At 57.3% G+C, this 23,512-nt stretch overlaps 8 protein-coding genes across 8 annotated transcripts; 3 read left to right on the forward strand and 5 right to left on the reverse strand.

The window, feature by feature from the left end:
• Positions 1-213: 213 nt before the first annotated feature.
• On the reverse strand, positions 214-1,789 carry PG986_013062 (transporter; the record flags this gene model as incomplete). Its single annotated transcript, XM_066849284.1, has 2 exons — positions 214-1,139; positions 1,213-1,789. The coding sequence occupies 2 exons, from the start codon at positions 1,787-1,789 to the stop codon at positions 214-216; spliced, it is 1,503 nt and encodes a 500-aa protein (XP_066695980.1).
• Positions 1,790-2,789: 1,000 nt separating this feature from the next.
• PG986_013063 (uncharacterized protein) lies at positions 2,790-4,198 on the forward strand (the record flags this gene model as incomplete). Its single annotated transcript, XM_066849285.1, has 5 exons — positions 2,790-2,924; positions 2,983-3,079; positions 3,130-3,304; positions 3,357-4,005; positions 4,070-4,198. The coding sequence occupies 5 exons, from the start codon at positions 2,790-2,792 to the stop codon at positions 4,196-4,198; spliced, it is 1,185 nt and encodes a 394-aa protein (XP_066695981.1).
• Positions 4,199-4,330: 132 nt separating this feature from the next.
• On the reverse strand, positions 4,331-6,048 carry PG986_013064 (uncharacterized protein; the record flags this gene model as incomplete). Its single annotated transcript, XM_066849286.1, has 3 exons — positions 4,331-5,625; positions 5,687-5,902; positions 6,012-6,048. 3 exons carry the CDS (start codon positions 6,046-6,048, stop codon positions 4,331-4,333), a joined length of 1,548 nt encoding a protein of 515 aa, XP_066695982.1.
• Positions 6,049-7,765: 1,717 nt separating this feature from the next.
• Positions 7,766-11,339, forward strand: PG986_013065 (uncharacterized protein; the record flags this gene model as incomplete). The annotated part of the gene is made up of 3 exons (XM_066849287.1): positions 7,766-8,110; positions 8,285-9,156; positions 9,203-11,339. 3 exons carry the CDS (start codon positions 7,766-7,768, stop codon positions 11,337-11,339), a joined length of 3,354 nt encoding a protein of 1,117 aa, XP_066695983.1.
• A 404-nt stretch (positions 11,340-11,743) lies between these two features.
• On the forward strand, positions 11,744-13,854 carry PG986_013066 (uncharacterized protein; the record flags this gene model as incomplete). The annotated part of the gene is made up of 5 exons (XM_066849288.1): positions 11,744-11,945; positions 12,019-12,134; positions 12,391-12,670; positions 12,743-13,704; positions 13,780-13,854. The coding sequence occupies 5 exons, from the start codon at positions 11,744-11,746 to the stop codon at positions 13,852-13,854; spliced, it is 1,635 nt and encodes a 544-aa protein (XP_066695984.1).
• Positions 13,855-15,412: 1,558 nt separating this feature from the next.
• Positions 15,413-15,990, reverse strand: PG986_013067 (uncharacterized protein; the record flags this gene model as incomplete). The annotated part of the gene is made up of 2 exons (XM_066849289.1): positions 15,413-15,673; positions 15,781-15,990. 2 exons carry the CDS (start codon positions 15,988-15,990, stop codon positions 15,413-15,415), a joined length of 471 nt encoding a protein of 156 aa, XP_066695985.1.
• A 1,605-nt stretch (positions 15,991-17,595) lies between these two features.
• On the reverse strand, positions 17,596-19,038 carry PG986_013068 (uncharacterized protein; the record flags this gene model as incomplete). The annotated part of the gene is made up of 2 exons (XM_066849290.1): positions 17,596-18,246; positions 18,313-19,038. The coding sequence occupies 2 exons, from the start codon at positions 19,036-19,038 to the stop codon at positions 17,596-17,598; spliced, it is 1,377 nt and encodes a 458-aa protein (XP_066695986.1).
• A 1,905-nt stretch (positions 19,039-20,943) lies between these two features.
• On the reverse strand, positions 20,944-22,760 carry PG986_013069 (uncharacterized protein; the record flags this gene model as incomplete). Its single annotated transcript, XM_066849291.1, has 4 exons — positions 20,944-21,263; positions 21,374-22,314; positions 22,384-22,453; positions 22,523-22,760. The coding sequence occupies 4 exons, from the start codon at positions 22,758-22,760 to the stop codon at positions 20,944-20,946; spliced, it is 1,569 nt and encodes a 522-aa protein (XP_066695987.1).
• Positions 22,761-23,512: the final 752 nt, after the last annotated feature.

The following is a 23,512-nucleotide window of genomic DNA, read 5'->3' on the forward strand; positions in this document are numbered from 1 at the left end:
GGTCCAATCCCCGTTCTCGGGTATCTATGGAACAAGGGATCGGGGTATGGTTTCACAGAGACGAAGCTGTTGATGCTATAGCTGGTTGAGGTGCTCATGAATCTAGATTTCCAGTTTATACGATACTCGTACATACAACTATACATTCGTATACCTAGCATCTAATGCGGTCAATCTGGTGATTCTCGCTCTTGTAGTATAGTGACCTTCACCTCAGCACTCGTCCTCACCATCCACCACTTCGGTCTCGTCGTGGTCTAGTCGGTCTACGGCCTTCCTAACCTCTTTGTCCCAGTTACTCATACCCACAATCACCCACTCCAGCACCCCGACCAGACTCAGCGCCACGAGCTGCCCCATCCACAGCCCCGCGAGCCCCCAACCCCCATTGAACGCAAGATAGATGCCGCCCGGCAACGCGCCGCCGTAATAGCTAACACAGTTGACAAGCGCCCCGACCCACTGCCGTCCCATCCCCCTCAACGCACCACCGCAGCTCCCGTTGAGCCCATCCGCGATCTGGAACAGCGCCACGTACGGAATCACGTCGGCCACCAGTGCCATCACGCGCGGGTCGTCATTGAACAGCCCCCCGACCACGTTCCGCGTCCCCATCAGCACCGCCAGGATCCCGGACCCAAACAGCACCGACAGCACCGCCGCCGCGTGCGCCGAGCGCCGAGCCCCGCGCGCGTCCTCGGCGCCCAGCAGGTTGCCCAGGCGCGAGGACTCGGCCACGCCGAGGCCGAACGGGATCGTGTTGATGATCTGGTCGGCCGTCATGACGACGGACTGGGCCGCGAGCGGGAGGTTGCCCAGCCGGCCCGCGGCCAGGGCCACGATCTCAAAGGCCCACCACTCGGTGCCGACGTGGACCACGCCCAAGAGGGCGAGTTTCGCGAACGGCGACACGTTGGTCGCGGCTCTTCGCAGGTCGAGGCCGCCCCAGCATGCACTGCCTTGGACGAGGCGGGTGTAGAGGACGAGGTAGAGGAAGGAGAGCCAGTAGGAGATGCCTGTCGCGATGGGGGCGCCGTCGAGGCCCATATTGAACTTGTAGATGAGGAACCAGTTGATGAAGGCGTTGAGGGGCGAGGTAATCACGAGGGCGTACGTGCCGGGGTGGTAGATGGCCTGGGCTGTGGTGACGATTGGAGTTAGTTGACGCCCGTGTCTCTAGTCTCTCCTTGTGTTCGAGAGGAGGCTACATACCTTGGAGATACTTCTTCATGCACTCGAACCAGATATACCCCAACCCGCCCGGAATCAGCAACTTCAGAAACCGCGCACTGCCCACACAGATCGACTCCGGCTGCCCCAGCGCGCGGAACAAGGGCTCCGCAAAACACCAAAACACCACCACGACCGCATAAAAGCCCGTCAACACCAAAACCCCGCGCTGCAGCAGCACCCCCAAGCTGGTCTTGTCCTTGCTGCGCGTGAAGCTGGACGACGCGAGCGTGTCGAGGGCGCTGGTGCCGCCGAGCGCGATGAGCCACGCCGTCGCCATGGCGAACATGTAGGAGAAGGCCGCGACGGACAGGGCCTCGGGCGAGAGGCGGCCGGCGACCAGGACCGAGACGGTCTGGAGGCTGTTCTGGAGCATGTAGGCCAGGATGACGGGGACGGCGGCTTTGGTGAGAAACCACATCTCCTGGAGCCATTTCACATACTCGGACCGCCGGGCTTGATCGGTCGGCTCAGATGGAGCTCGGGCAAGCAAGGGTGAGGCCTCGTCGGCATGGCGCTCAGGGTCCGGAGGCCAGCTTATCGTGGTTGAGGTTGTCATGTTGGCTGGCGAGTTTGAAGTCTCTAGGAGGAAGTGACGGTGGCCGTCTGTGTCCTAGGTTATGGCGTGATGAACCAGAAGAGATCTCAGTAAAAGTAGCATACCCGAATAGAATAGTCGGGCTCGTTCCTGCCCAACATCTGCTGTTCAGCAAGATCGGATACCGTAAGCGATGCGCAACTGGACGTATCTCCTGTCAACCCGTTCATGACAAATTTGTCTCGGTAACGATTCCCACGTCATGCAGTTTGCATCTCGAGAATCCGATAAACCCCATCGATCACACACTTGAGTGATATACGACCTCTGCATGCACCAACGAAACGAACCTTCGATGGTGTCCCGCCGAGAGCCACTAACGTCCCCGGCAGCGAGAGGCTAGACAAATTCGGAAGTTTAGGCACTCCCCGGCAGCATCGAGCGCATCTCGCCATGCGCGCGACACGAATCAGCCTCCGGCGCTGCAAACAAAATATCCCACCCCTCGCATCCATGCGGGGAGGCGTCCACAGCTCGACTGACATCTGGCCGTACATTGCATATGCCACCTTACTGGTTCTGGTTATTTAGCCACGATAACGGTTTTTCGGTGGACCTGGGATCGGGATCTGCGGGGGAAGAGTGTTCTAGTGTTGCGGGTGGTGACGAGAGTTCAACGGCGGGCGGCTTTCTCGATCCACGGCACTAACTGGATATGGTCAATTACGCGCCTATGAGCATAGAAACCCAGATGGTAGATATGTTGATACGAGAATAACCTCAAAGCGACGATGATCCATTGGGGTTACTTTGCAGGTAGCGGTGATGGTCTATGGTAACAATGACGATGATACGCATTGGCAACTCCCGCTGATTCTCCGGCATCGCACAAATTATTTGGCTTTCTTCATGATCAGTTGAAAGCAAAGATAAAGCACATGTATATCAAGCCGCATCTCCTCCCATCCCAATGATGTCAAGGCCTTGAGATTATCATCATCAAGAATCATATCCCGAAATCATGATGCACTCAACCCTCCTCGCTCTCGGCCTGGCCGCCGTTGCTTCGGCCCATGGCTCCCATGACCAGAAGCCCATATCAGGACCTCACAAGGGTCTGTGGTACAACAACCTGCCAGGAGATGGTGGCAAACAGGTACGAATGCCCTCGATCGACTTGACGTCTTCCAGTGTTAACAGCGACAACAACTCAGGCCGACTCGGTCTTCTCCGGCATCTCGACCTTTGGGCGATTGCCGTACTACCCTTGCTTGGGCCAGAATAATGTCGAATATGATATCGCTTTCATCGGTAAGAGACCTTGCCAGAGCTTCCAAAACGATGGTTGTTAACAAAACCAGGTGCCCCTTTTGACACCGGCACCTCTTACCGGCCCGGCGCTCGCTTCGGACCCAATGGCATTCGTCAAGGGTCTCGACGGTTGAACCTGTACGGAGGCTACAATGTCCCACTGGAAACAAACCCGTTCAACAGCTGGGCAACCGTCCTGGACTGCGGCGATATTCCTGTCACTTCGTAAGCATCTCATGGGCAGATACTTAAGAAGCAGGACTGACATGTATCTCAGTTATGACAACGCCTGGGCCCTTAAACAAATAGAAGAAGGCCACTTCAACATCCTCTCCCGCACCCCCGCCACCGACGCCACCAAGCGCGGCCCGGCCAAGAAGGGCAAGACCCTGCCCCGCGTCATCACCCTCGGCGGCGACCACACCATCACCCTCCCGCTCCTGCGCTCCATCAACCGCGCCTACGGCCCCGTCTCCGTGATCCACTTCGACAGCCACCTCGACACCTGGAAGCCCAAGGTGTTTGGCGGCTCCCCCTCCGAGACCGCCTCCATCAACCACGGCACCTACTTTTACCACGCCGCCCAGGAGGGCCTGCTGGCCAACGACACCAACATCCACGCCGGCATCCGCACGACGCTGAGTGGACCCAGCGACTACGAGAACGACGGCTACTGCGGCTTCGAGATCGTCGAGGCGCGCGAGGTCGACAAGATCGGCACCGACGGAATCATCAAGCGCATCGTCGATCGCGTCGGCACCAAGCAGCCCGTCTACCTGTCCATCGACATCGATACCCTGGACCCGGCCTTCGCCCCCGCGACCGGCACGCCCGAGACCGGCGGCTGGTCGACGCGGGAGCTGCGAACCATCCTTCGGGGACTGGAGAACATCAACTTGATTGGCGCTGACATTGTTGAGGTTGCGGTAAGTTCCACGTCCACTCCAGGTGATATCATTGGTCAAGGCTTATACTGACACCACGCAACAGCCTGCTTATGATACCAATGCCGAGCACACCACTATGGCGGCCGCGGATGCCCTGTATGAGGTCATGAGCATCATGGTGAAGAAGGGACCTCTCAGCAAGATGATGGAAGAGAATGACGATGAGCTGTAAGAGGCGTTGTGTTCCCCCTGGAAGCACCAACCCTATGGAAGCACCGAGCCTGTTGGGCCAAGAAACCAACACATCAGAAGAGAATGATGTTATACTGAAGTCCTTCTACAAAGATAACGAAATTAGCAACAATTAATGAAGTAAATCTCCTTCAGCGATAGACTTACCGAGCAGCTTCGCAGCACACATGTGACCATCAAAATCACCCGACTCCCTACGTATACGCCAGATGTCCTTCAGCGCTTGCCGGATGATTCCCACGTGGTAGGATCCAATACACAGATATAGCTTGTGGATCTTGTCGAGGACAAAGCTCTGCTGGTCGTCGGTGAAGGCCTCGCATCCGATAGTGAAGAGCGGCATGGCCATTGCAACCCACGTATGACACGGCTGCCCCTGCGCCATGTTTGTGACCATTCTGCCGATGGCGGCGACAGCGGCTTGTATCGGACGCGAGTTTGAGGGCATGTGATAGAGTCGTCTGTGCACATGTATCAAGGTGGCCTTTTGGAAAGTCCGGTGGCAGAGTTCGAACTCTCGGTTGGACTCCGGGGAAAGGACCGGGTAGATTGCCACACCAGGCGGAGCCACCGAGTCCCGGTTGATCATGGCGTTTAGCCTTCCCAGAAGTATATCTGCTTCAGGCTGGGCGCTGCCGGCAGTATCAGCATCCAAGCGAGCGAGCCGGTTCACATTTTGAATGATGTGGAGCAGCTCTTCGCTGTACCCCAAGAAGCCGTCAATCTTGGGGCCGAGGGTCGGTTCGTCCAGTGCGTCAGCCGTTTCGAGGGATACGTCGTCATATCTGGCCGACAGCTCGGTAACTGCAACGGCTGGGACGTGGGGCAGTGTCTGCAGTGACAGATATAAGAGATACAGATGCCGCATGGCAGACTGGGCGGCTCCCGAACTCGTGGCAAAGTACCGGTGGGTCTGATTGCTGTCCAGGATGGCCTTGATCCCCTGCAGGTGAATGCGCCAAGAGGAAGACGCACCCTGGCGGGAGGTGAAGACGTCAGTCAGGCACCAAATCAGGCATGTCGCAAGGATGGTTTCGTTCATCTGCCCAGCTTCAAGGGCTGTCCGCAACAAGGAAAGACCAGAAGTCTGCAGATGGCCGAGGATGCGTGAGATGGCAACGCCATCTACCTCGGACAGCCCTCTCGACAATATACCAGCGGCAGACAAGGCGAGACATGCTGAGAGCAGTTGGGGCGAATGAAGCGTAGCTGGGATGAGTCCCCGGCAGAGATCCTGATGCACTGACGGGTGGCAGGATAGAGATGCCAGGACATCATTGGAGAAGTAGTTCAGCAGACGATGGTATTTCGGAGAGACTGGCACCCCATCTGGCAGGTACCGAGACACGGCTACCGATACTGCTGAGATCGAGCCAGTATCGTTCGAGACGCTGTTCTTGTCTACCCCTGCGGTTGGGTGATCAGTCTTGATGCATGTGAGTGGAAATTCATGGGGCACATGACATACCTTCGTCTTTGGTGCCGAACGCTGCTGGTATGGCTTGGCCCTCTTGCTTGGTCTTATTGGATCGCAGGCCATCCGTCCAGACCACCTTGAGGGCGTAGATGCAGGAACGGCCGAAGGTGGAACACTGCCCGCAGATGGGCCTCTGCTCGTCGCACTTCCGCCGGCGCCTTCTACACTCGGTACATCCTTGCCGAGATCTGGGGCCTGGCATGAGATCTGCCGGTGTGCCAAAGTCGGCACATCACACAGGACGTTGGTGAGGGTGTGTGGGTTCTGAGGCTGTGATCTGAACTGAATTGGGAAAAAGCTCATATGCCGCACTCACTTGAGGACTGCACCATGCCTATGCCTGGAGTAGACATGATTGGGTCGGAAAGGCGTCGTCGACATGTCCAAGAGAGGGTGGTGTTCGGCAGTCGGGGAGATAAGCTTACACTGATAGCGAGGGACCTCCGCTGATAAGATAAGCTTACTCGACGGCCAATCCAATCACGACGATCCTCTGCCGTTTTCTTCTCCGAGTGCAGACGAACCGTTCAACTCAAACGAACGATGGGACGAATCTTCAGACGATGTGCACGGTTTCATTGCTAAACTGGACTTCGTGCGTTTGTGTTGGCAGTCATGGGTTCCAGCTGTTGCACCCGATTACATCTTGGCCTCCAAGCCCAAATCAGCGTCATGGGAGGGGCAGTCCAGCGGACAGAACATGCGTACTTGGTAAGGTGGGGTCGACGTCTTGTGTTTCTGCAGTCTGTAAAACTTCGGCGCCACAATGGGCTTGGAATGCGGAGACATGTCGCACGATATGATGAAAAGTGTATCGCAGTCGATGTAAACAAAAATTCGGAAGGAGAATACAAAATCTAACAGTCGGATCGATCAGGCGAAGCCAGGTTTGCATGAAGACCCCGACATGTCGAAAAAGTGCAAAAAAGGAAGGATATCTGATTGAATCAGATGCATCAGGAATTGAGCCCGATGCGGGGGTCGAACCCGCAGCCTTGAGATTGTCTCTTTCGACTCCTGGGTAAGCAGAGAATCAAGTAAGAGTCTCACGCTCTACCGATTGAGCTAACCAGGCGATGGTTCGTATTTGTTGGAGGAGAACTCGGTAATCGGTGTTTACAATGCTGGGGTGTGCTGGTGAGAATCGTGTGTGGGTGTGGGTGGGTAGGTAGGGTTGGCTGATTGGTAGCTTGATGGATCGGCAGACTTTTGGCAGAGAGACTGATGATGAGAGAGACGTGGGCGGGTGGGAGTTTGCTCTGCTTTAGTGGGTGGATAATTCTGGATATGGGGGAGCAACCACTGCAACCGAGCAACTCAGTCGAAGCAGGCCCCGCGAATCGGCCATGGCCAGGTGGCTGGGTTGGGGACTCCCAGCCTGGGACGACCCCAGACCTAATGAACCAAAAAATTCGCGGCGGGGCCTGAACCGCCCGTCCGCCTCGTTACTTGCCTCTCATAATTCCAATGGAACTCTTCCACAGATTGCTTCCACTCTGCCACTCGCGTGAAAAAACTGAAGAAAAAAAAAGCTAGGCACACAGCACATCCTCCTTCTCGTGTCAGTTATGCGTACGTGGTGCCGTGCGGAGGAACGGCGCGCACCCACCGGCGCGTGGAGGCAAGTTATTGGCTCTATCGTGGAGTTGACGACGAAGCTGGAGACACCAACGCAGCGCAGGAGCCTCCTGTTCATCGAGCCGACCCTTTACCGCCAGTTATACACTCACTCACATAAAATGACGTACACGCGCAGGCAGATATGTCTGTTTTCACTGTACCAATGTCCGCCGCCAACTGGTACTGTGTCGCGGACCAGAAAAGGCCTTCCACCACCAATTACCTGACTGTAATTACAATATCTCCGATCCAAACTTCGAAATAGACTTCTGGGCAACCCAGAAGCTCCCTTAGATCTATCTCCGTTGACCACTGAACTCCAGCTTGTTGACGTACTTAACATGGAAAAACTAACATCTGCCTTTGAAAAATTCGGTCATCCATGTCAACTAATGTGAACAGCTTCACCTCATCGTTGGTCGTACCCGACCAACGCAGATCTCCGTGCATATGCTGGGACAGTACTGCGGCCTGATGGCCTCGTTGCAAAACCTCTTTGACAAACCATCAATCTGCAACAACTCGATTGGCATCTTGTCCGGTATCCCGCGGCCGGCGTGGGCGGTTCCTCGCGCCCAATGGGCGTTGGACAATCCGCCTCTCAACAATACCGCCAAGGAGACCAAAGAGCAGGGCAACGAGAACAATGTACGCACCATTGTTGCAGCACCGGCCGCCAGGACGCCATTTCCTCTGCCACCTCGACCACCAACTGCAGTCGGCTTGCCGGCCTCGCCATTCAAGCCGATGCCGCTCCGGCCGCCACCGTACTGGAAGACAGCACAGTGCAAACCAGTACGTCGACAGCCGTGGTCCCCATGATATCTCCTCCAGCTCGGTCCAGATCATTCAGTGACGTCCAGGCCGACATCAGGAGCCTTGTCCCGGACATGGGTGCGGCACAGGTGTCTCGAGCTGCAACCGAACCTGTTCCCCAAACTGTGACCGGACCTGGTTCTCCCACGGGAGGAATCCTTGGAGCAACACCGGCCGTTACTCCTCAACCTGGCCACAGCGCCCCCCGAGGACCCCACGACATTTACCATGGAGCCCCAGCAGCAGCAGCAGCAGCAGCCACCGCAAGGCAGAAGACAGCAAGAACTTGGATCACAAAGGGTCCGGGAGTTGGTGGCCGCCGAGGCATGCCACAACTTCTTGAACCCCAGGTTCGTGACCCGGGACACGATTTACGATACCCGCGTCTTCGCCAACGAATGCTGCCGGGCGAGAGGCAATCCCGTCTTTGGCAGGCGTCTTGTGCTGTTCTCCGATGGAAGCCACTGCCCCGTGACCCGCACGGCCTCCGCGGCCGTGGTATACCGACGGTTCTACGACATGAGCGCCAAGACGGAGCCGGCGTGGGCCAAGGACTCGTACGGCGTCCTCCGCCTCACCCACAACAACAAATTCGAGACCATCGCCCTGATGGCCGCGCTGGAGATCGTGCAGCACGAGGCCAAGGTGTTCTTCGCAAGTACGCTTCACAACAACGAGGAGCCGCTGCGCGTGTACCTCTTCACCGATTCCACGAGCGCCATGTCGGACCTGGAGCAAGTCGCGACTTGCACGGTCCGGGAGGACAAGCAGAAGAAGAACCCGCACATGCTGCACCTGATGAAAATCTGGCGGGACCTCCACAGCGATGTGCACAACGGCCGGCTGAAACTCGAGGTGCACTGGGTCAAAGGCCACGTCGGAGCCGAAGGCAACGAGTTTGCAGATATACTGGCCGCCAAAACCATCGAAGTGACCAAGAAGCTCCACTTCGCGCGTCCGGCCTCTTCGCCTCTCGGGCAAGGCTACGAGGTCTTTCCCCTGTGGCAGATGGAGCAGGATCTACTGTCCCAGTCCATCATACGGAGCCAAGCAGCATCCATCGCCCACCAGCCCCCCGCCTGTTGCTGAAGGGTTCCAGAAAGCGGAGGAAACGTTCATCAAGGAAGAGGAGGACCGAGCCAAGAAAGCGATCCAGCAAGATTCTCTCGGCCAGATCCGGAAGATCTTCGCCGACTTCTTCGCCGAGACGCGAGAGAACGCCGAGAAGCAGAACCGCCACGCCATCGACGAGCTGCGCAAAGAGCTGGCCAAGCAGCCTAAGCAAACCGTCTACCAGCAGGACGTCACCGACGCCCTGAAGAGCAACCGCGCCGACCTCCAGGAGATGCTCCGGAAAGAGCTGTCCAAGCCGCCCAAAGAGTCCCCGCAGCTGCAACAGGCCATCGAGTCTCAGAACCACAATCGGCTCGCGTTCGACGAGCTGCGGATCGAGATCGGCAAGCAAAACCGCCGGCAGGCGGCCCAGGAGGCCCAGGTCGAGTCCTTGATGATGGCCCTCGAGGAGACGACGAGCGAGTGGCGGAACACTTTGGCCGCGCAGAGCCGCGAGATCAAGGCCTTGCGACAGGAAGGCCAGGAGATGATGCGGATGATGCGGGAGGAAACTCGGGACGCGGTCAAGACCATTACCCAGGCTGTGGCACCCAGTAATAATGCCAAGCACACTGGTTGCCAAACCGAGGAAGCCGGTTCGGCTGTGGAGGCGGAAACGAGTGATGATGAGGCCCGCTCTACCACCACGGCAAACAGCGAGCAGCCGGCGGTTGATCCGGAGCAAGTAACCGAAAATGTCGCACCATGCGCCAATTCTGAGGAATCTCCGGAAACAGTCAAGACGTCTTTCGAGGACGCGGTCAGCAACTTTGGGCCGAGCGGCGACCTCGCAAGACAAGAGTTGCCCGAGGAGGAAGAGCAGACGGATGACCATTCTGCAACTTCTACTTCTTCAAGAACCGAGCAACCAGAGACCTCTCCGGTAGAGGCGGCCAGCGCGGTGACCAATCCGGAGTGCGCAGACGAAACGGTCACAACCTGTGACCATTCGGAGGAGGAATCCCGGGAAACGGCCAGCACGGCCTTCGAGGTCGCGCCTAGCTGCGAAGACCATAGCGACGTCGAGTCTGAGGGGCATGGTGTGATCGAACAAGTGGACCAGGAGGATACGGGCTTTTTTGCTCCGGCCGAACCGGCGGTGTTGCCGGAAGTAATAGGCTTGATGGGTGACCCGGATGGCTCCGACGACACGGCTGCATCTTGCGCAAGCTCGGAGGGAATACCCGCTGCCGAGGTAGAAGGGCTGGAGGATATCGATGCTGCTAAGCCATCCGAATCGGCAGAGAGGTCGGCAGAAGAGGCGGACGCCGTGGAGGACCCGAAACAGCCAGAAAACACGATTACACCTTGCGCAGGCTCGGAGGAAGTTCCCGTTCCCGTGATAGAGGAGCGGGAGGACGATACTGCTTTTTCTAATCCAGCCAGGCCGGCCGTGGTACTGAAAGTTCTAGATGCCATGGTAGATTCGGGTGGGTCCGACGACACGACTATATCATACGAAAGCGCTGGGGAAACACCCGCTGCCGAGCAAGAAGAAGAAGAGGATGCCCCTGCTGCTAATCCAGCCGAGACGGTGAGGGTTTCGGAGGGAGAGGCAACAGACGTGGTAGATGACTCGGGCATACCGGAAGGCACGATTGCATCTTTTCTGCGTTCGGGAGAGCCTTCTACAGCCGAACAAGAGGCGCAGGAAGATGCCGATGCGGACGCCGATCCACCGGAGCCGTTGGTGGTGGTGGTTTCGACGCCGGAAGAGGAGGCGGAGTTGGTGGACGACTCGGAAACACCAGAAGACACGATTAGAACTTGCTCAAGCTCGGAAAAGGCTTCTGTTTTCGAGCACAATGAGCGGGTGTACAGAACTCCTTATTTGAATCCAGCTGAGCCAGTGCGGAGGTCAGCGGAAGAGGCGGACTTGATGTATGACCCGGAACTGCCAGAAGACACAATTACACCGTCTTGCTCAAGCTCAGGGGCGACCGTGCTCGGGGAAACGGAGTCGCGTTCAACGGCGTCAGACTTCAGGGAAGAGGACGGTGGCAAGACTCCGGGGAAGTTACGCCGGCGGGATAAATTGCTCCAGAAGCTGCATGTGCGCTGGCCGGGCAAAAAGAAGTCCAAGGACCGGTCCTGAAATTAGATTACCTCATCTATCCGCGCCCCTTACGGCGTATGCCTTACGTTACCCCGCTAGAGACATGAAAATACACTTATCAACAATGAAACGTATTGACATCCAACCCTGACGCCAAGTGCGGCGTGTTTGCTGTGACGTAAGCCGGGTGCATATGCGCGGACGGTGGAGCTGCCTTCTCGTTCCCTCCTAGCGCTTATTCTGCAACCCCTGCGACACCCCCAAATGCACCCAACCGCATACCCAAGATGTGCCGAGGCACTACCCGCCGCACCTCCTTCTATATATAGACAATCCTTCCGGCTGTCTGCCGAGAAGGACAGTCAGCTTAAATTAAAATTTCACTTTTTTTTTCAACCCAAATCAGCTTCCCTTCTCACAGCTTCTCTCACCCGCCAGCAGTCATGGACGGCATCGTAGCACGTCCGGTGCAGGCGCTCGCCGTCGCGGCGCTGGTACTCCTCGGCACATATCTATACCGGAAGCTGTATCACAAGCGCTTCGTAGCCTTGGCCCACCTCCCGCAGCATCCATCGTCCTTGTTCTGGGGCCACCTGCGGGTGTTTGACGAGTTCATGAAGCGAGGCGTTGCGGATCGCCACCCAGGTCAGTACACCCAAACCGCGACAGGGGCAGATAAGAATACCGCTGATTAATGAGGCATAAAATCCGCAAACAGATATCATCTTCTCCGAGATGAACCGGGCGCTGGGGGACCCGCCGCTGATGATCGTCGACAACTGGCCCATCTTTCCCACGTTGGCCATCATCAGGAGCCACGAGGTGGCCGAGCAGGTGAGCGAATTGCACAGCCTTGCATTCCCCGCCACTGTACGGATAGCTAATATGCCGATTGTCGTCATGGCCAGATTACAAAACCGTCGAACAGGTTTCCTTACAGCGTACCGAAATCACGCTCCGTGGACCGGATCGTGACCTTGATAGGGTCAAAGTCCATCCTGTTCAAGCAAGTACGAGTCAATGGTCTTTCTTTGCAGCTCTCGGGTAGTCGAGTGTTTCTTCCAGGTGGGTTGCTAACTTTACTGACCAGAATGAGGAGTGGAAAGCCGTGCGCCGGAGATTCAACCCCGGCTTTGCGCCGAAACACCTGATGACGCTCCTGCCCGTCCTCGTGGACAAAGCGGCCCCGTTTGTGGATACCCTGGACAACTACGTACGGACGGGGGAGACATTCTCCCTGGACGAAATCGCCACGAACCTCACGTTCGACGTCATTGGCGCGGTGACCATGGGCGAAGACATGGAGGCCCAGCACCTAGATCCGTCGCGTCAGGGCGAGCTGGTTCGCAACTTCAGGGCGCTGCTTAAGAGTAAGTATACCGCCGACCGCCTATGTTTTGTCCATCGTTAGTGCATCGCTTCTAAGACTCCATCTCCCGCAGCGTTCGCCGACAGTAAACTCCACCCCCCTGGCTGGATGACCCCCTTCGTCCACTCCAAGCGGCGTGCTCTCGGGGAGCGCAACTCGCAGCTGCTGGGCGACATCGTGCGGCGCAATTTCGAGGCAAAGAAGCGGTCCGCTTCCGGGGGCCAGCCGCCGCCGCCTAACAAATCCCGCTCGGTCCTCGCCCTGAGCCTGCAGGAAGTCGAAACGCTCACGCCGGAAATCGTCGAAGAGACGTGCGACCAGCTCAAAACCTTCCTCTTCGCGGGCCACGACACGACGAGCACAACCATCGTCTGGGCCTTGTACGAGCTATCCCGGACCCCCCACGCCCTAAAGCGGGTCTACGAAGAGCTAGACGCCCTATTCGGCCACGAAGACGGCGGCGTCAGCAATCCGGCCGTGGTCCGCCGCAAGCTGCTCGAGCCCGGCGGCGACGACATTGTCCGGCGCCTGACCTACATCGGCGCGGTCATCAAGGAAGTCCTCCGGCTGTACCCGCCCGCCGGCTCGGTGCGCGCGGTGGCGCCGGGGGCGGGGTTGGTGGTCTCCACGTCGCAGGGCGACGAGTACAACCTGGACGGGACGTGGGTCTACCTGAACCACTACCTGATCCAGCGCGACCGCGCCGTGTACGGCGAGACGGCCGATGATTTCGTACCGGAGCGCTGGCTGCAGAAGGAGCGGCAGTCGCCCGATGGTGACAGCGACAGTGGCAGCGACGGGAGCGGGACCGGTTCCACTCCTCCTGTCAGTGCTTGGCGGGCCTTTGAGCGCGGGCCCCGGAACTGCATCGGGCAGGAGCTGGCCAACATCGAGGCGCGGGTGATCCTCGCTTTCGTGGCCGGTCGGTACGGCTTCACCAAGGTCGGCCTCGGGGCGCTGGAGTTGGACGGTAGCGGCCGGCCGGTCTTGGATGACAAGGCTCGGTATTACAAGGTCCAATCGAAACTATACAGCGTAAGTTGGTCCTAGGCGCATGGGCCAGCAGTTCTCCCATTATTCAAGCCGAGCAGAGAGGCTAACATTCACCAGACGATACGGATCACCGGAAAACCCGTGGACGGCATGATGATGAATGTAGGCTTATCACCAACGGCAAGCCCCTAATAGTAATGCACCACCAGCTATCTATATACTACATACCTATCTTAACCGTAGGCAAGTTGCCTGCATGTTTATCTGAACTTAAGAGGTTGAAAAATATATACCCTGAGATTTCCCTCGTGGTGATCGTCCCCCGCTTCCATGACATCAGTTTGGCGTGAGATTGGCCTGGTACACGATGTAGTTATATTGTCTAGGGCCTAACTGGGCTACGAAGACCTGCCTACAACGACTTTGCCCCAGTCCTCATCCAAGCCCAACATCAAGTGCAGCCTGGAGTGGGTAACATACAAGCAGACAAGCATCAAGGATGAGACAACCGCCGTTCACTCGGTGACATCAATTGGGCATCGAGTTCTGAAGACATCTGGCAAACATATCACGTTGGTCTGAGGGGAAGGAGATCTGGGTTGGCATGGGGCCGCCAAATTCACCATCCACAATAGAAGTTTTGTGTGAATCAGGAGCGCCGCATGGGTGGTGTTGCCGTGAAGCTGATGATGGTAGACAAGGTGGCCACCATATGTGCCATGCAAGTGGGGTGAGATTCATGGGCAAATACCAGGTCCTTACAATGAGTGCCATAGCGATAACCGATGCCTGGCAAATTGGCCATGTGCCACGGGTGCAACTGTAGTGTAGAATTGCCCTGGGGCCCTGAGGCCCTGAGGCCCTGAGCCTGAGGCACACCTGATATCAAGCTGGACTTCACCAAACGCCTTTTGGACAGAGGCCAAAACGGAGTGCCCAGGTACCCATTCAGAAAACAATAGCACCCTCAGTCACCCACCGCTTACCTGTAGCTATTGTTTTTGGTGCCCTACCAAAACAAACCTGTTGTTGTTGGGTGACTTTGCAAAATTCCCGCCAGCCAAGCTGCGAATCCCTTCTCCCCACCACAACATCACTGCAAGTTCCCAACTTCAAGTTCCCAACTGCAAACAAACGTCTTCTCTTCATCACCATCGCACACCCAAAAAAAATCGCGCAAGTCGCCCAGATTCTGCTCGCATTTTTTTCACGATGTCTGACAAGAAGCAGCCCAACAAGGAGGGTCCTCGCGGTGTCCTCGGCGCCCTCGTTCTGTCTGCCTCTGCGGCCAAAAAGCGCCAGCGTGAGAATGACGACGAGGAGGGTCAGGGCACCAATGTGTCCAACACTACCGCTGGCCCCAGCGGCAGCAGCAGCAGCAGTGGTGCTCTGGTTGGTTCCGGCCCCCAGAGTATCGACCACGGTCCAGGTGCCGACGGCTGCCATCCAGCCCAACATGCGCCGTGGCCATACCGTCGGCATGTCCAACGTGCGCGACCCCTCGGGCGGCAGTTTCTTCACCGCCGACAGGCAGAATCTTCTGGGTGTTGCGCACCACCAAGAGAACGTCAGCGACATGACGGAATACTGGACCGACCAGAACGGCGGAGTGTTCCCCAACACTCTGGTTCACTTCAGAGTGAACGACACCAAGGCCGAGCGGATCGCCCAGCAGCCGGTCCACAGGCGCACTGGCCGCATCGGCCCTGCTGCCGCGCCCACCACGGGCAACAACAACTCTGTGGCCGAGCTAACCAACGAGTTGGACGGCGTCAAAACCCAGCTGCGTGATGCTCAGCAGCAGCTGGAGGAGAAGACTGCCGAGCTCAATGGCGGCATTGAAGACATGCTGGATGATCGGGACAACTTTGACTATACGCTGTCTGTCGCGAACAACAACATAGACGACTCTAAAAGCCGGCGCCACTGCGCCCAAGTCGCGTTGCAAGTCGCCAACGAGCGGCTGGAGCTTGTCGAAGACAAGCTTCTCGTCAACAGGGAGTCGTCGGGACTGCGGCCTAGAATGACAAGGAGCAGCTGGTCAAAACGCGCCTGATCGAGGCGGTTTGCATGCTCTTTGATCGTTTGGGCTTGTATATTGCCGCTTTGATCCATTACCCGGGCGATGCTTGCTCTGAAGTCGGCTGTTCGCTGCTTCAGTGCCTCGGTATGAGCGGCCAAGTTCGCAATGAGCTCATTTTGCTGTTCTGCGAGCGCCTGTACTCGTTCCAGCACATCTGCGCTTGGCGCATTTCGCTTCATTTCTTGGAATTCGGCCCACGCCTCTTGGATGAGGGCTTCGCGCTCATCTTTCATCTGGGGATCCATGATGGATTCGCGCAAACCGATTCGATCAGGCTTGATGTACGAATTGGATGAGCGTGAAGCGGAAGTGGTTTGGTGGCACAAAGTTGGGAAAGTTCAAGTCTCGGAACGAAATGGCACCACATCAAAGTCGCGTCAAACGAAACGGGTATCCGCAATTAGTTTTGTCCACGCTGCTGACCCATTCCTTGCTCGTCAAGGGGCATCAGATCTCCGATTTCAGATTTGGGGATGTTGGGGACCCACCAGTAGTGCTGATATAAACCGAAAGCAGCGTGAAGCCGTACGGCGCCTAATCCCATCATTCCAGGCCTGCAGAAAATATGCAAAATTCGCAAGACGTAGATATGAGCGCCACAACATCCATTTTATTTGACATTTTTGCGATGTTGTTCATCGGAGATACGGTGCTTAGTAGCGTAGGGGGTAGGAGGATTCTCTCCACCAGCGGTCGGCATCGGACGCAATCAACCCCTCTTGCTGCGAGGACCATCCGGCAAGAGGATCAACTGATCAGGGTATTCACTTTCCCATAGCGATCAATGCTGCAATGGCCAAACTTTGACGAGACTGGTCACCGACCCGAAGTAGTAGTCTCGTAGAGAGCAAGGATTCCAGTTTGCGGCAACGGGCTTGTCTTGTCTGGGCCCAATTCACCCGGACTGAGTTGCGCAGTCGGCTTGGGTTCGTACAGATGGATCGTGACCCATGGCCCGTCTGATTCATGGGATGGATGCTTGAGACTTTCAATGTCGAAGGGGTTTGGGCACCATGCGTCACTATAGTAGAGGCAAGCGGCCTGGAAATATGCGCGCTAGATTGAGAAGGATTCGCCAGTTGCCGGCCAATGTAAGAAGTGACGAGACAAATAGTGGTCGATTCTATCAGATGTCTCAGGTTCTCACAGGTGCTCCTTGTGGCCAATCCGCCTACCCCCTGCTTAGTACGTGAATCTCGGCCTGCTACCCCCTACCAGTTGCGACACGCGTAGCTCGCCGTCCATGCACCCGATGGCCTTCAAAGCTGGGGAGCATGAGGTCGTCGATGGAAACAAGAGATGTACCAATTTTCAGACCCATCCGTTGGTTTCTGGAGCGCCCGTGTCTAGTCAACCCGCCTACCCCCTACTTTATATGCGAATCGAAGCCTCCTACCCCCTGTGTGCTGCACTGCCGACAACGCAGCCTCCGGGCCAGCGACGCGCTTCAAAATTGGTTTGCGAGCTGCCATGGCCTTTTTCCGACTGTATACCAAGTTTTGGAGCGGTTGGAGAGTTTCTAGGCAATCTGTGTGTGGTCTTACCTCCTACCCCCCCACTTTGTATGTAAATTCGGGCCCCCTACCCCCTGCCTGCGTATCGACCAAGAAACCAAGCACCCGCCAGCCTATGGGCCTATGCCTTGGCGGAAAGCTTCCATGGGCATTTCCGGTTCCACGAAACGAGTTTCCGAGTCGTAGATGGGGTTTCCGGGCCTCTGTCCATGTTGGAGTCTACTTGGATACGTTGACGATTCACTCATGTATTAAACTACTAGGGGTTCTTTTTTGCAGGATTGGCAATGGTGTCTCTACTATCTGTTCTAGCTAACTAGTGGTACGTAGCCCGACTCAAAAGTCATCGCCGAAGAGCTCATCTTCCAGAGAGCTGGCCTTCTTGTTCCAGGCCTTCTCGAGGTCGAGGAGCGTCTTGGCTTCCTGAAGCTCTGTTTGCTTCTCTTTCAGCGCCTTCTCGGATTCCAAGATGGCGGCGCTGAAGCTGTCGCGGGAGAGCTCTGCGTCGCTCGAGCGAGTCTCGAATCCCTCGTTGGTGACGGAGAAGATCTTCTCGTCGATTTCCCGGAGCTGACCTTTCTCGCTTTTGGCGCAGGTCTGCCGCATGTTGTCGAGGAACCACTCTCGCCGGTTGACCTCGCGGCGAGTTCGCTCGAGAACCGCCTGCGTGGGCGGGCGTTTCTCGTGCTTGCCCCCAGGCCTGTAGACGTTGAGGCCGGCCATGGGGACCAGGGAGCTGCCCACGATGGTCCCGAGGACCTCGCCCTGGTTGATCTGGTGGACCTCCCAGGCTTTGGTGAAGGGCACAAAGACCTCTAGCGGATCGAGGCCCATGTACTTGATGGAGGACATGAGCAAGCTGTAGATGTGCGCGGCGTTGTGGAGGCGGCGGACATTGGGGCGATAGTCCTGCTTGCGGTTCTGCAGGTCGTTGCTGTTGCCGACGATGAGCGGAGACTGTATCTGCGGCTCGTCGTCGGCCACGACCTGAACCAATCACTTCCGGAGCATGGAGATGAGGGCCTTGATGGCCTTGGACTTGTTCTTGCTCACCCCGCGCTGCCCGCCGCTCGCGAAGCGGGGACAGTGCATCTCCTGTGACTCTTCCTCCACTGTTTCCGGAACAGTGTCCGTCTCGGTGGGCTCGCCGTCCTCCTCGTCCTCGGAGGCAATGGCGGCCTGCATCTCAGGGGTCGGAGTGGCCGTACCGGTTCTCAGGTACACATTGTCAATCTCCATGGCGAACTCGAGATCGCTCACTTGCTGGTCGCTGAGCTGGCTTTCGCCGTACGCGTCCACCTCGGCCTTGGCTACCCAGGCCTCGATGCCGGCGACGTAGCTTTTGAGGACGCCGATCAGGTCACGGATCTCGTTGGGGGTGAGGAACTTACCGTGCCGGTCCTCGATGGCAATGCCGACGGCGTAGGCGCCGGGTCCATGCTCGTCCTGCACGTGGGCCCAGAGGTCCGACATGCGGTCATGAAACTCGAGCGCTACGGTGCCCATGCACACTGCTCGCAGGACGCGCGGGTGGATGGTATGGAGCAGCTGGAACATGGATCCATCTGCCATTTCGTCTTCATGGACGAGCGCGTCGGCTTCTTTGTCGACGAGGATCAGGGACTGCCTGTCGCGCATCTCGCACGCCATTCTCTTGATCACGTCCCACACGTGCTCGTACGACCGGTCGGGGTCGTCGATGGTCTCGACCAGCTCGACTGCGAGGCTGGAGAGTATGGGCACAGTACCCGATCTCACCGGAAGGATTCTGTCGTTCATTGTTTCGTTGGCACTTGGGCAGCAGCTGGGTGCAGAGTCTGGTCTGGGCTGTACGCGCGCCGAAATCAATGAAGATGGTGGGAATCCGATTGATGAAAAAGGTAAGTCTTTGGAACCAGATCCAGCAGGTGAACTTGTTTTGTTTTTTTGGGAAATTGCGCGCCCTGGAGAAGAGTGGGGTCGATGTTCCAGTCGCGCCTCATTAAGTTTGCACTTTCTCAATAGTAATATGCCCACCCTGTAAGAACTATGTATTATGTATCCCTCCAAACTCCGTATAAACTATCAATGAGCTGTTTCGTGTCGGTGTGTAAGGTTTCGGGGTGTTTGAGAAATCTTTCGTTGAGATGTTCTGCTCCCAGGCTCCTACCCCCTATTTTATACGAGAAATCGGCCCTCCTACCCCCTGGACACTAAAACAAGATTACTTTACACAAAACGCATCTTCTTCTCTCAAACTTTGCATGCGGCCTCGGAGGCACTGGAAGAATACACCAAGCAGAACCTAGCGTGAATTTCCCAATGTGAAACACGGATATCAGTGGTGTCGCTCCGGTGAAGTCGAGCCTACAGGGGCGCCAAACCCTTCCACCAGTAAGGCACCCTGAACCCTCGTGAGTCTCTGCCAAGCTACCACCGCGGACCTGTTTGCGGTAAAACAGCCCAAATTCCAGAGCCATCCATGCCTTTCCCAACCCTCTCATCTCCTGTCCAGGCCGATTTATCGCCATCGATTTCTTCTACCCCCTGATTTGTGTGCGATTTGGAGCCGCCTACCCCCTCATACCAAAACAGGTCTCGCCAGCGATGTATTTCATCTAGCAGTCTCAAACCCAGCCAGCGCTCCTTCACGGCTCACAGGATCATGACTGTACAGTTTGGAGCAGTTCCGTGCATTTCCCAGTGTGTTGTAGGTGTTGCATCCTCCTACCCCCTACTTTGTATGCGTTTTTGAGCGTCCTACCCCCTGACCCACGAACCAGTGTTGTAACCCCGGAGGCTCACTGTCCGCTCCCCAACCTCGTTTCTGGGCACTCTTATGCTTATAGTACCTTGGGACCAAGCCTGAATTCATGCAGTGGCTGTTGCATCCTCCTACCTCCTACTTTGTATGCGGTTTTGCATCTCCTACCCCCACGACATGGAGGCCAGGGAAACGTCCCAGAAGCAGCGCCAAAATCGGGAATTCGCATTCGCATGGAGCTGTCCTCGTTGTTCAACATGCCAACTCGGGCTCCTCGATCGACCCGGCACTTGCTACCCTCTACTTTGTGATCCCTCGGGACTCCCGCCCTAGATAGTTGACCGCTAGCCATGCATGTATCTAGTGGCTTTGCATCTTATTCGAACACATACCTAGGTCGCTCATCAAGTCCCGTAGCCTGAGCCTGACGCAAGAGTATGATGTAGCCAATATACCCCAACCTAATCGAGAGGACGTGCTGCGCATCCCCAAAACGGCCCATGTATAGCCCTTCCTAGGTAGCCCGGACTCATAGTGCATTCCCTCGCCCTATTGGGCCTCACCACACTTGGACTCCGTGATGTCCGGATCTGGTCAACCTCATTAGCCTTGGGCAGTGGCAACACAGAGGCCACCGGCCCCCGTGGCCGAGGAACTGTTTCTGCTGGGTGGAAGGATTAGTACCGAGAACACACGAGCCAAAAAGCATAATTAGCAAACATGTCATTATCACAACGGCGAGAGGTCACGTTCAACAAGAAAGAGGGGAGGCGATGTTATCAAGCAACGTCGATCAATTTAGACTATCTGCCCTCCCTGGGGGGCTGCTTTGTATCAACTAGAAAAAAGAAAAGAAAAAGAAAAAGGGAAGCAACGAGTGCCGCCGGGGAACGTGCTTCTTCCGAGTGGCTGTCCGAGATCTGCGATGGATGCTCGAAAGCTTACCAATAGCCGCTGGTGGACTTTGAGTCCGAGGGCTTGGCTGGGCCCCGGGGGCTCGAAATGGTGGACGGAGGACCGCCGAGGGACGACTGCGCGCCCGAACGAGAAGGGCCCGCAGAGTCGACCAGGAGGACGTCCTGGAACAGCTGTCCGAGGTGCTCCATGTCGCTGGAGACGACGATGGGAGCACCGCTGGGGGCACCGCTGGGGGCACCGCTGGGGGCACCGGCGCTGGAAGCACGACTTGCGGTGCTGCCGACGGTCTGCGCCGTCTTCCCGTCCGCACCGAGGCAGCGGAGCCGGAGCTGCGACTCTTGCCCTGGACATCGGGGCGCACAGTCGAGGCTCCCGAGCCAGATCGGCGGGTCGAGGCGGCCATGGAGGCGGCCAACGAGCGTTGGCCCGCTTCGCTGATGGTGCCGGCCTTACGGGCGAGCACGTCTTGGACGTACATGACAACGTCCCGCAACGCCAGGGTATGCTCCATCTTGGGCTCGGGCACGTTGGACCAGACCTTTTCCAACACGCTGGTGCGGTCGGAGATGTCGTCCAGGAAGGGCGCCTTGCTGGTGCCGTTCCAGAGGAAGTTCTTGAGCGGACTCTTGAACTGGCTGACGCCGCTGTCCTGGCCTACCAGGTAGGTGACCAGGTTGCTCACGGCGGCCACGGCGTTCTCGCGCGCCAGCCGTCGCTGGACCACGCGCAGGCGGTCCTCCCGGGTGAGGACGGTGACGCGGGGGTGGCCCTTCTCGACGAAGTCGACCAGAGCTTGGGCCCGGTTCTCCCAGCCCGACTGTTGGGACATGCCCAGGCTGGCGAAGCCCTCGGCCCAGGTGTCCATCTCGTTCTGCTGGGCTTTGCGGGCCTTGACGACGTCGGGCTCTGCCATTTTGGCGCCCGCCTCCTCCAAAAAGGTGATGGCCTCTATGGCCGCGTGGACGCGGCCGGCGACGTCCTTGTGCGGGCGCGTGAAGCGCTCGCGCATCAGAAGCTGGTGGTGGGCCACCAGGTTGGTGTCGCGCTCCAGCAGGTTGACCCACCAGTCCTCGAGCCAGTCGATGGGGCCGCGAGCCCGCGATACGACCCGCTCATCGTTGGCGTCGACGCCGGGAGCCAGGCCGAAAGTGATGAGGGTGGGCTGGCCGCCACCGTAGGAGCACGACAAGGTGAACTCCGGGCCGAGGATCTTGGCCGCCTCGACCATGGTCTCCTCGATGCCACCTCGGGGGCCCAGGCACAGCTGCGGCTGGCGGATGGTGGGCACGGGCCAGACGAGGGGCTCGCAGGCCTCGGAGAGCACCATCGGTTCGGGGCGGACTCTCTTGGCGAGCATGCCGCGGACTTCGACCGGGGTGGCTTCCGAGGAGGAGCTCACCGTGCGTCTCTCGCCCGACAGATGGAGTTCGGTCTTGACACGGAGGTACCAATGACGAACGTACTACTCGGAGCAGGGGGTGCCGTAAAGCTGGGGCTTCTGGCCCAGGAAGGGGCACGGCTTCGCGCGTTCGACTAGAAGGAGAGGGGTGGTCAGTTTCTGGGATCTCAAAGTGGGCTGGCAGGTGTCGGGGGCTTACTTACCTTCGTTCCAGGCAGCTCTGGCGACGGCCCAGTGGAACGCGTCGGAGCTGACCAAAGGCCGGAAGCCCTTGTCGTAGAATCCCTGGAGGATGGAGGACTCCAGGTTCTTGAAGAGGTCTTCAAGCTTGACGGCGTGTGCGGCGCCATCATTGGGGATCAGGACGTGGTCCCGAACTGCCTCGTACCACTTGTGGGCACGAGGCGACATGTCCTTCGTCATTCGGTCAGCGTAGGCCATTTTTTATCGTGCTGCGGTTGCTTGGAGAATCGGCTTTGGTGCGATAACGTTGGTTTTGCAATGGTGCGCTGGTGGTGTGTGAATGAGGATGCGGTTTGTGGGGAGGGAAGAAGAAGCAGAACTGGTCAATGGCTCTTTGTGCAGGACAGTTTGCTTCGATTTTTCAAGTGTACCAAGTCATGTACAAGTAGGACCTCAGAGGGATTGGATCAATCTCAATCAATCAATCTACATACATACATCTGGCTGAGGCATCGATATTGGCGGTCCACGGCCCACGTTCACGTCCACCTCACATGCATAGATTAGTTGACAGCACATTTCCTTCGCAAGACTTGGATTAATTTATTTCTAATGTGTCCCGTCTCAGTAAATCGATTAGAGGCCTCTTCTCAGCGTACGCAGTTGTAAGATCCCCTTGGCGATGACAGGGCACTGGCTCAGGCGTTCCAGGCATCTCGACATCCATGGGCAAGATAGGTGCCTCAGTTTGCCCAAGTCCCATAAGCAAACCAGCAGGATTGCGTCAAACAATGTGCTATCCTAATCCTTCGTAATGTGCCATAATCTCGTAACTCTATAGTGAATGCCGCCTGTTGTGTAGTCGGGTCCCGGTTCCCTGGCCAAAGTCTTGCGCATGGTAGTGTGGGCTTCCAAGTCGCCGTTTTTGGACGGTGTCCAAAACGGCACGATGTTGCCCCTGCGAACAGCCCCGAGCGTCTTGAGGCGCAAGGAGAAGAGAGTTGCTTCTG

This window comes from Apiospora aurea (genome assembly GCF_038362705.1).
Source record: "Apiospora aurea strain CBS 24483 chromosome Unknown utg000008l_segment0_segment0, whole genome shotgun sequence".
Taxonomy (NCBI): Eukaryota; Fungi; Ascomycota; class Sordariomycetes; order Amphisphaeriales; family Apiosporaceae; genus Apiospora; species Apiospora aurea.